General features: G+C 33.7%; 1 protein-coding gene across 3 annotated transcripts in view; it reads right to left on the bottom strand.

Annotated features, from left to right (window-relative positions):
* Positions 1 to 1,749: 1,749 nt before the first annotated feature.
* lrfn1 (leucine rich repeat and fibronectin type III domain containing 1) overlaps positions 1,750 to 11,334 on the bottom strand; it is a 156,401-nt gene continuing 146,816 nt past the window's right edge. For all 3 annotated transcript variants that reach the window (XM_051666241.1, XM_051666242.1, XM_051666243.1), the window contains one exon: positions 1,750 to 3,743. In XM_051666241.1, coding sequence (XP_051522201.1) covers positions 2,852 to 3,743 — 892 coding nt within the window. In that variant the 3' untranslated portion in view covers positions 1,750 to 2,851. The remainder of the gene's footprint in view (positions 3,744 to 11,334) is intronic.

Genomic DNA, 11,334 nt, shown 5'->3' on the forward strand with positions numbered 1-11,334 from the left:
CATAAACACACACACGCTCATGAGTTTATTTACTGCGATCATCAGCGTTTTGTATGACAGAGAAAAACAAACTCAGTCACTTCCTCTTCCTGTTGCTCCCTTGGCATCACATTGTAAACGAATTAAACGAACAAAAGGAAAGATTGCAACATACAGTATCCTACTTTATCCAGAGTAGTGTTGACCAGTGCTGACAGGACACAGATGTGTGTGTGTGACCACAGGAAGCAGCATCCTCCATTGTGTTTGATAAGGCACCGCTGCATTACAGAAAAGGGCAAATAACTGACTCTCTCTAGGACTGAAGGAGGACGCAAGAAAAGGTCTGTGCTCTTACAATATGACACAACAAACTCTGTTTCAAAACCTAGTGAGCTGTCTTGTTGTCTACTATCTACATAAGTCATGTTTCCACCCAAGTTACGAATTTCTTTTATGTGGAAATCTGAATATCGGCAAAAATATTTTCGAATAAAGCAGCGTGTCTATCCCATGTGTTTGAGAGAACAAAATTGTCAATTTTTCTGGGAAATTGGCACAAAATGGCACATAGTTGTAGCCACAGTGGCACTTTTGTTCAATGTAATGAACTACTTGTTGTTTAGAGCGTGCAGACAAAACGCTCTCACAAACCTCATGTTTGCTTGCGATCGGTAACAGATGCCTTTTATCGGGGAGGTAATAGTAAGCCAATTATGTATTCACATGGCTTGCTGAGGCAAAGTCGTGACGTTTTTGATGTGCATTTGTATTCCTATATAAAGTCTATAGGAATGTATTGGGTACATTTATTTATTTATTTTTTTTAATCATAGTTTGTGTGCATCTCTTCTTATCAAATAAAAACATTTATCCACCTCAAGTGATCATGCACGTTTTTTTATGTGCATTTTGGAGATTTTTTTTTCTTCGCATCTTGGTGTTTTCATTCAGCTTTTTATGTGCATGGAAACACAGCTATATAGACAGCTACCTTCTCTAACGGTAATGGATGTTGAAATAAAAAAACAGCGAGACGTGTAAATGGCCAAAGACATCAGTCTGCATGAGTACATGCATTATCAATCAAAAAAATTATTTGGAGACTAACAGGAATTGTTTATTATTGATAAAAGTGGGCAGATTTGTTACTGAAGTGGTGTTTTAATGGCTGTAGCAGCAACGTTTTTTTTTTTTAACAGAGGTACTTTTACGAGGATGAATTTTATCATGTTGACAGTAACTTTACTTACTTTAAAGCACACTATAACACTAAAACCCGCTCCGAGAAGTTGCATCTCTACACACGTCCACTTAAAATCACAGCTGTTCAAAAAAATATTTAAGCTTAACAACAGGACAAAAAAATGTTAATAAGTATAGTTGACATTACTAATCACTTGTTGTCGGTAAGGCTGTTGATCTAACATGTTACTTCAGTGTGATTAATTATAAAAGAAATAACACATCATTAAAAAATTAAAGCAATTAATCATGCCCCCTGACCGTACGTAAATTCCGTAATGAGGAATTTTCCTACCAACGGAGCAATTCAAGCTTGAAATTGCACCTTCATGTTCTTTCCACAATACAAAAGTAACTTCTTTGAATGATCTAAATTATTTGGGCTGTCAATCAATTAAAAATTGTAATCGAACTAATTACATGGTGTGCTGATTACTTAATCGAATATATATATATATATATATATATATATATATATATATATATATATATATATATATATATAATAAAAATAGTATTCAGATAATTAAAATGCATTACATTATTGTTAAGCATTGATAAGACAATACAAAAAGCTTTACTTTTTATTTCCATATTATTGAACATAAGCTTATCATTGGCCTACAGTTCACAGCAATCCATTTTGCAACTGAATTTGTCAATCAGTCCGAGATTTAATATGTACACCTGCATCAGACGGACGCTTTTGGAGCATCTCACTTTGGTTGCGTTGTGTCATAACTTACCATTTTTAGGTCGCTGTGTAAAGTTAAACATAGTTTAATACTTAGAAAAGCATGTCTTGAGATCCCTAAATTTGGATTTGCACTCCATCAAGCTGTGCTTTGAATGCAAGAACACGTCCTTGTGTTGTGCTGACTGCTGAAGGGTTGGTTTGCTCTCTGTATAAGCTGCACGTTGCTTATACAACTGAAGTTTCGCTAACTGCCCCCTGGAGAAAACAGGTGGTACTTCAAGCTTAAATTGCTCAGGAATCTTCCGTATTACGGTCCGGGGACATGATTAATTGCATTATTATTTTTTTATGCATTTTTTAAAAATATAATTAATTGCACTGAATTAACACGTTAAATGGACAACCCTAGTAATTATATAATATATAATTAAATATATATATTATGTTTTATTATCTTTATTTGGGGGCATTTCTAAGCAAGTACTGATATATGCGATTGATTGTGATTAATTAGATTAATTGGCATCTCATGTGATTAATCTATTACAATTTAAATCAATTGACAGTCCTACTTGTTGGTTGTCAACTAGTCTACTACCCTGTCCCATTCATAACAAAAATATAAATTTTTATTAATACTTTTCATTACTGAATCAAATATGAGCATATCGACACCTTTCTCACTTCATACACAACAAATGATTTAATTTACTATGCTTGACAATGAAGCCTTTAAATACTGTCTAAGTAGGCAGCTCACTAGATTTTGAAACAGAGCATCTGTGTTATGTTTCAAACATGTTAAAACGGATGTAGGAATCAATATGTGACTGCAACAACGTCTATATATAGACATGTCAAAATGTGTGTAGGAGTTGGCTTCCGTGTCTGCACAAGCGTGTGTGTTTATGTTGTGTAGTCATCTGTCCATCACACCGTACTCTCTAACATCCACTCTGTGCTGCTGAACGTCACCCTGCGATTGCAAGGGGGTGACGTGTCCGTGTTCAGCTGTGTGGTGGATTTGTGTCGCCGGGTTCGAGCCCGTCGCGGGTAACTGTGACTCTGGAACAGAGCATAATCTCCGTCGAATGAGAACCGGTGCCGAGTCCGGGCGAGCTCGCTGGGCAGCAGGCTTATGTTTGTCAGCGCCCCCTTACTGTCCTTGAGTCGCAGTGGTTCCGTCGGACCGGTGCTCGGCCCGATGAGGCACAGAGACATGGTGGAGCCTGTGAGGCTGCTGTCCGTTTGCGTGTCGTCTGAGGGCAGCCCGCCCAAACTGGCTCGCCTAGAGGGTGGCACTTTCCCTTCGCAAAGTGGCGGGAGTTCCACCTTCAGCTCCTCCTGTGTTTCCTCCATCTGTAGAAGCACCAGAGCCTTGCAGTCCTTCATCGTGGGCGACTCGCTGCGACAGGGTCGTTCCTCGTTCGGTTGCGAATGTTGCTGCTGTTTCGAACTGGAACGCCCGAGTCTGCTTCCGTTTGTCTGAGAGTGCTCGTGCATGCCACTGCGAGCTTTAGCCTTCGCTGCGCCAACCCCACTGTATGCCTTGTATCGGATCATGAGGATGATGATGAAGACGAGGACGGATGCAACGATTATTCCGCCGATGATGATGATCATGGTTCCGCCAAGGAACTGACTGTGGATGAAGCGGCACTGACCAGCCTCCACCGCCGTGTGGAACTGAACGCACCCCACCACTCGTGTCGCTGTGAGAGATGTGATGCCATCATCATACACGGCCAACACACACAGCTCGTACTCGCGACCAGCGGCCAGATCGTTTATCTTGAACGTCTTGCTTGCAGAGGGAATCATTCTGGACAGGGAAAGAGAAAAGTAATTTCATCATTTTGGATCCCAATTTGTAATATTAGATCCTAACAAAATATTCTCTCTAACATCATTGCTAGGGAAACTACTTTGAAACTTCAGGTTGTCAAATTACTAGGCTTGGGATCAATGCAGTTTTCACGCATCTATAATCTGAAGATTTTCCCTTTGATTATTGATATATATATCAGGATTTCTCTACACAACTTTGGTAGAGCTACAGGGTTAATTAAAGTGGATCGCGCACCGGACGCGTCTGGTGGTCGACATGGTGCATTCTAAAATTCGAAACAATTATATTCTATGAAGGTACGTACGCAAACACTGCAGGCTTGAAGAAGTACAAAAAGCTTCGTAACCGCGGACTGCCATCAGCTGGTAATGTGGGTGTGATGCCTTGTTCATGCCGCAACCGGCTTCAGTAAATGTTATGTCGCCCCCTTGTGGTCTCCCAAAGCTACTTCATCAAACCAGATTGAACGGAATGCAACTGACAGTGAACTGAAAGCACACAAATTAGGCTTTTAATTTAAATGTCGGCTGATGTTCATATGTCGATGCCTCATAAACGTATCGATAAAATAACGTGTTTATCAATAATCAATATATATTGATATTTTATGACATCCCCACAAACTACAAGCTACTCTATAAGATAATTTAAAATAGTTAAACTACAGTCAAGCTACCTTTAACTTGCATTAAATACCAACAATAATAATTTATGAGTTTCTTTAATTTTGGGCAACTTCATGTCCCAGGGGTTGATTTTGTACATAAATAAATCAACTTTTTTCCCTTTTTGTTATACGAGGGTCACATTAAAACTGACTCTGAAACTTTTTACCAGTCTTGTCCCAGACCCAGACTTTCAATATTAAACTATGAAAATATACATTAAAAAATACAAATTATTACATGTTTCACATTTCCAATCAAGCTGTAATTCTGTCAAATAAAAAAAGTGTGAAAATATTATTTAATTGTGTGTATTTTAGGATACATCAAATGTACAAAATTAGCCTTAGCAAGACAAAGAAGTCAGCAATTTTTATTTAAAAAATGTTAACAATTTAATTTCCATCAGCGTCATTTCCAACACAGGATTATATTAAACAAAATTTTGTATTAGCGACTATAATCACTACTTTTAGTTAATTATTCCCCACACCATCTAACATTTTGAGTAAACAAAACGGTGGTGTGTTTATATATGCAAGACGTTTACGCACTCATTTATATTTATTTCTTTTTTGAAAATGTTATAATTTCAGAGCAATATTTGAACCGTCACTTTTGATTGCAAAAATGAACAAAACCGCTCGTACTAACTTGCTTTATGTGTTCCTCGCCTTCCGCAATTTCAAGCGGTTCTGTTGTTGCTACCTTTGGGAGTAAACAACATAATTTACTCTCGGTTCCTTGGTACGCAATCTGAGCTGGGCCAGAGTTTAGAAACAAGCTCTAACTGAAACGTCTTGTTGGATTTACACCTCAGATCACAGTGCGACCCAGGTGGCCACGGCTGGTTCCTGGTTTCTGATTGCTGGCTGTAAAACGGGGTGTTCTCAGCTGCTGATGATGCATGAGATTGTCCTGAAGGTCATGGGTCACCGTAACAAACTGCTCTGTCATCACGAACAATGTGCTTCAGTTACAGGTCAAAGGTTAAAAGGTAGGAAGGCTAAAGTGGAGTCAATGGTAGAGACCTCACTGAGCGACAGAGCGAGACGAGAGGAGAATTATGGGTGGGAGAAGGGAACTGTTCACTGAGATGATTTTGAAGCTGACTGTCGCCAGAGACATTTAAGTCGCAAATACTGCTTAATTTTACACAAGCAAAAACAAAACGTTTTGGAAACATTTTGGCAACATAACTGGCTTTCTTTAAGTAGCCTCAAAATGTCAATATAACATAGTTTTACTAAGAAAACAAAACCAGAGCAAACTGCAACATTTTCACGATGCTTTAAGTTTTAAAATAACGTAATATGTACATTTAAATTAAACATTGCAAAAATGTAGTGAAAGAATTTTTGTCTACAGAATGTACCTGTACAAACTGGCCAGATTACGTTTGCGGAGCATTTTGTTTACATTAGTACCAAATTGGGCATGGTAATAATTGTTACAGGTATAAAACATTTCAAAGAGATGTGCTAACAACACCAATACTATCACAAGCTCTTTCTACATTAATTACATGCAGGATGTGAATGATACATATAAAAAATGCAATTTTCACTAGTTAAAATGCTAATTCTTCATATCAGAAATGGAATTAAAGTACAACTAGTGACTTTTTTAGACCAAAAATTACGTCATTCACAGAAATACACATTCTTGATATCAAAAATGAAATTTCAACTAGTAAAAAACTAATTGAAACACTACTAGTAAAATTGCTATTTTTATATCAGTAATTACATTTGCACTGGTAAAACCTAATTTATCAATATTAAAATGATCTTATTACTCGCAAAACTAAACATTCTTGATATCAAAAATTACATTTCAACTAATAAAAAACGAATTCAAATAGTACTAGTAAAATTACTATTTTTATATCAGTAATTACATTTGCACTAGTAAAAACTTCAATCCTCAATATTAAAAATGATCTTATTACTTGCAGAAAGACACATTCTTGAAATCAAAAATTACATTTCAACTAGTAAAAAACAAATTAAAACACTACTAGTAAAACTGCTATTTTTATATCAATAATCACATTTGCACTAGTAAAAACAAAATTTCTCAATATTAAAAATGATCTTATTACTTGCAGAAAGACACATTCTTGAAATCAAAAATTACATTTCAACTAGTAAAAAACTAATTAAAACACTACTAGTAAAACTGCTATTTTTATATCAGTAATTACATTTGCACTAGTGAAAACTAATTTATCAATATTAAAAATGATCTTATTACTCACAAAAATAAACATTCTTGATATCAAAAATTACATTTCAACTAGTAAAAAACAAATTAAAACACTACTAGTAAAACTGCTATTTTTATATAAATAATCACATTTGCACTAGTGAAAACTAATTTATCAATATAAAAAATGATCTTATTACTCACAAAAATACACATTCTTGATATCAAAAATTTTATTTCAACTAGTAAAAAACTAATTGAAATACTACTAGTAAAATTACAATTTTTATATCAGTAATTACATTTGCACTAGTAAAAATGAAAATCCTCAATATTAAAAATGATCTTATTACTCACAAAAATAAACATTCTTGATACAAAAATTAAATTTCAACTAGTAAAAAACTAATTGAAACACTACTAGTAAAACTGCTATTTTTATATCAGTAATTACATTTGCACTAGTGAAAACATAAATCTTCAATATTAAAAATGATCTTTTTACTCACAAAAATAAAGATTCTTGATATAAAAAATTACATTTAAACTAGTAAAAAACAAATTAAAACACTACTAGTAAAACTGCTATTTTTATATAAATAATCACATTTGCACTAGTGAAAACTAATTTATCAATATAAAAAGTGATCTTATTACTCACAAAAATACACATTCTTGATATCAAAAATTACATTTCAACTAGTAAAAAACAAATTGAAATACTACTAGTAAAATTACTATTTTTATATCAGTAATTACATTTGCACTAGTAAAAACAAAATTTCTCAATATTAAAAATGATCTTATTACTCGCAAAAATACACATTCTTGATATCAAAAATTACATTTCAACTAGTAAAAAACAAATTGAAATACTACTAGTAAAATTACTATTTTTATATCAGTAATTACATTTGCACTAGTGAAAACTAATTTATCAATATTAAAAATGATCTTATTACTCACAAAACTAAACATTCTTGATATCAAAAATTACATTTCAACTAGTAAAAAACAAATTAAAACACTACTAGTAAAACTGCTATTTTTATATCAATAATCACATTTGCACTAGTAAAAACAAAATTTCTCAATATTAAAAATGATCTTATTACTCGCAAAAATACACATTCTTGATATCAAAAATTACATTTCAACTAGTAAAAAACAAATTGAAATACTACTAGTAAAATTACTATTTTTATATCAGTAATTACATTTGTACTAGTAAAAATTTAAATCCTCAATATTAAAAATGATCTTATTACTTGCAGAAATACACATTCTTGATATAAAAATACAATTTCAACTAGTAAAAAATTTCAAATACTACTAGTAAAATTGCTATTTTTTATATCAGTAATAAAATTTGCACTAGTGAAAAGTAATTTCTCAATATTACAAATTATCTTGTTACTTGCAGAAATACACATTCTTGATATCAAAAATTACATTTCAACTAGTAAAAAACAAATTAAAACACTACTAGTAAAATTGCTATTTTTATATTAAAAAGTATTTTATTACTCGCAGAAATACCCATTCTTGATATCAAAAATGGAATTTCAAAGTAAAAAACAACAAATTTAATTACAAAAATGCTGATTTTTGATATTTGCAAATGCATCTATTTCTAACATGTTAGGTATGGTAGTTCAGATATCTGGAAATGGATTTCGGATATCAAATTGGAGAGTAATTAAATGAAATTAATTTGAAAAGCTAAGGATTTCTTTCTAGTTACAATAACATTAAATATATCTAAAATTAACATTTCCACTACAGTGAAAGCCAAATTAAAGATTAGCATTTTTACTAGCTGCAATTCAGTTGTTGATATCAGGAATATATTTTTCACTACTGACAATGTAATTATTGATATAAAAAATGATCATTTTTACAAGTAAGAAGTGCACTGCTGATAAGTGGTCTTCAAAAAGAAAGAAATAATTTAATTCAAGATTATATTTAAAAGTCCATTACTTCACTCTGTGCTGGTGGAATCATTCATAATTCATGTCATCAGAACTTAATTTCATTAAAGGAAAAAGTGGCTTTCAATCACCTATACCTGAAAGAGTGTATGCTGTGTTGAGGGACCAAAAAACATGTGTGTGACTATTTTTTATTCTCCTTTGGAAGAATTTAGGAAAAACATCTGAGACAAGTGCGTACTTCAAAGAAAAACTCATTTAAGTCTCCTCAACCTCTGAGCAATAACACTGTCCTCTGAGAATGGTCAATTTGTGGCCCAGATCGCAACTACACAGTTCAAGTATTTGATTTGATCTCTCCAAAATGTTAAGATATCTTCAGATCAATTGGTTTCTGTCCTTTCTTTAATGTCAATGAGAGTGTGATCCCTGTTTGACTCAATCTGAGGAAAGACAGTTCAAGAGACGCCCTGGAAATCAAACAGTCTCTCAATTGTCTATTTGCTTATTTGCATTTGTCTGGTACACATCAGAGCTCTGCTGTAGAAGTGTGCTGGTCTCGTCAGTCAGAATGAACTGGTGTTGAACAATGTTTGCTATAGCAGAGAATCAAAGGCTTGACATTATCTGGACCGAATCCAGTCTAATGTCTTTCTAACACAGATGCTGATGAAATTACATCAGTCCTCAGGCCTCATTCTCATCAGTCACTGATGAGCAGTTAGGGGTTCAGTTGGCACATACTTTGAAGTAGCAACACAGGGTGATGCCTTCCTAAATGTGTAATCATTTATAACTGCTTCTTTCTGTCAATGACCCTTTTGATTCCTAAACTAAAAGAAAAAGGAAGGTCGAGTCTCACAAAAACTGTCAAGAAATGCCTTGGTCACATTTCACCTCAAAATTAAAATAAATAATATATATATATATTGCTTAACAGAAATTGAAACCTATTTTTTGTAACATTATTTTCAAGCATATTCTCCCCAAAATAATCAGTGCGGAAAAATAATTTAAATTATGAAATACATTTGTAAAGAATAAATTTAAAATTGCGTTTGTCATCCTGACATTAATTTATACTAATAATAATTTAAAAAAAAAACATTGCGTCTGTAGAGGGTGATTTTAATTGTTATAGTAATGAGAATAATTATTTTAAGAATTAATTTGATAATTGTCATTAAAATAGGCTTCATTTTGCTCATACAAAACATAATTTATGAAATAGGACATTTCTTTGTGAGATTCACCCAGGAGTGTTTTAAAAGGTGACGTGCACTCATAAGACTATTTCTGGCAAAAGAAAGATTTTAAATCTGATTTAATTAAATATGATAACTTTGCTAAGTATAAAATTAGTTAAATTAGTGCCAAAGCAAATGTAGTTACTTTGCCATTTACCAAATTGTATTGTTTTTAAAGCATTACGTTTTTAAAGTTCATAGTCTTAATTATAATTAAAGGGATATTAAAGGGAAAAGGAGGGACGAGTCGAAATTAATTTTTGTGGTAATCAGCATTATGCCACAAATGCTGTCGATTGAGCTAAACATGTATTGAACCCAGAATAGTCCTTTCAATACTTCAAATTTATTTTGAATTCATATTATGTAGAAAATTTGCAGATTACTTTAATTTGATGGAAATTTGTCTTTCATTTGAAATGCATACAAAAAAGTGAGGACTTATCTAAAGTTCTACCATTTTTCAGACATGACGGACTGGTTCAATATGAACTTAATCTGGGCTTTTAACATTGACTTCATGTGGCCTTTAAACCTCACAGTGGCATATCCACCCCATTGTAGGTTTAAGTTTCTTTGGGGTCTTCGGGGTTATCAATAATTCAGCTGATCTTTAACCAACCTGTTATCATGTAAATTTCTCTCCAGTTCACGTTTTGAGAGTCTCTCTGTCCCCTTTCAGTCTTTTTGAGATCTTTGTGGTCGACTCCATTCATTGAAATGAATGTGTGTGAATAAACTGTTGCCACTTTCAGTGAATTGGGTATAAAATAAGGCCTGAAACTCAGTTTTTAGCTTCCTTTTTTTAACAAATAGTCATTGAAAGTTTCCACTGTTATGACGACGATACCCAACTTCATATTTCTCCGAAATCCAACGAAATTTCACAATCCTCCAAATTAGCAGAGTGTGTCGCTGTCCTTTTCTGCATAACGCGGCCAGCCCACCCGGTTCTCCCGATGGCCAGTCAGCCCCAGATTGGCCCCAAAGTGCATCGGCCCACCGGGAAAATGCCCGGTATGCCAGATTACCAATCCAGCCCTGTTTGTAGAACAGCATTCTTCCACCTGAGAAATATTGCTAAATTACGACACTTGCTCTCTGTTGCTGATGTCGAAAAACAAATTAATGCGTTCATGACCTCAAAACTAGATTATTGTAATAATGCATTACTGGGAGGATGTCCAGCAAGATCAATAAATAAACTTCAATTGGTTCAAAATGCAGCAGCCAGAGTGCTGACTAGAACCAAGAAATATGATCATATTAGCCCCATTTTATCATCGTTACATTTGTTACATTTCGTATTAATTTTAAAAATGTTGTTAACTACATACAAAGCTCCGCAGTACTTAAGTGATCTTCTACCACACTATATTCCATCACGTTCATTACGATCGCAAAATTCTGGCCTGGTAATAGTTCCTAGAATATCAAAATCCACAAAAGGAGGAAGATCCTTTTCATATTTGACTCCTAAACTATGGAATAGACTCCCTAACACTGTTTA

The sequence above is a fragment of the Myxocyprinus asiaticus genome, chromosome 31 (genome assembly GCF_019703515.2).
Source record: "Myxocyprinus asiaticus isolate MX2 ecotype Aquarium Trade chromosome 31, UBuf_Myxa_2, whole genome shotgun sequence".
Classification (NCBI taxonomy): domain Eukaryota; kingdom Metazoa; phylum Chordata; class Actinopteri; order Cypriniformes; family Catostomidae; genus Myxocyprinus; species Myxocyprinus asiaticus.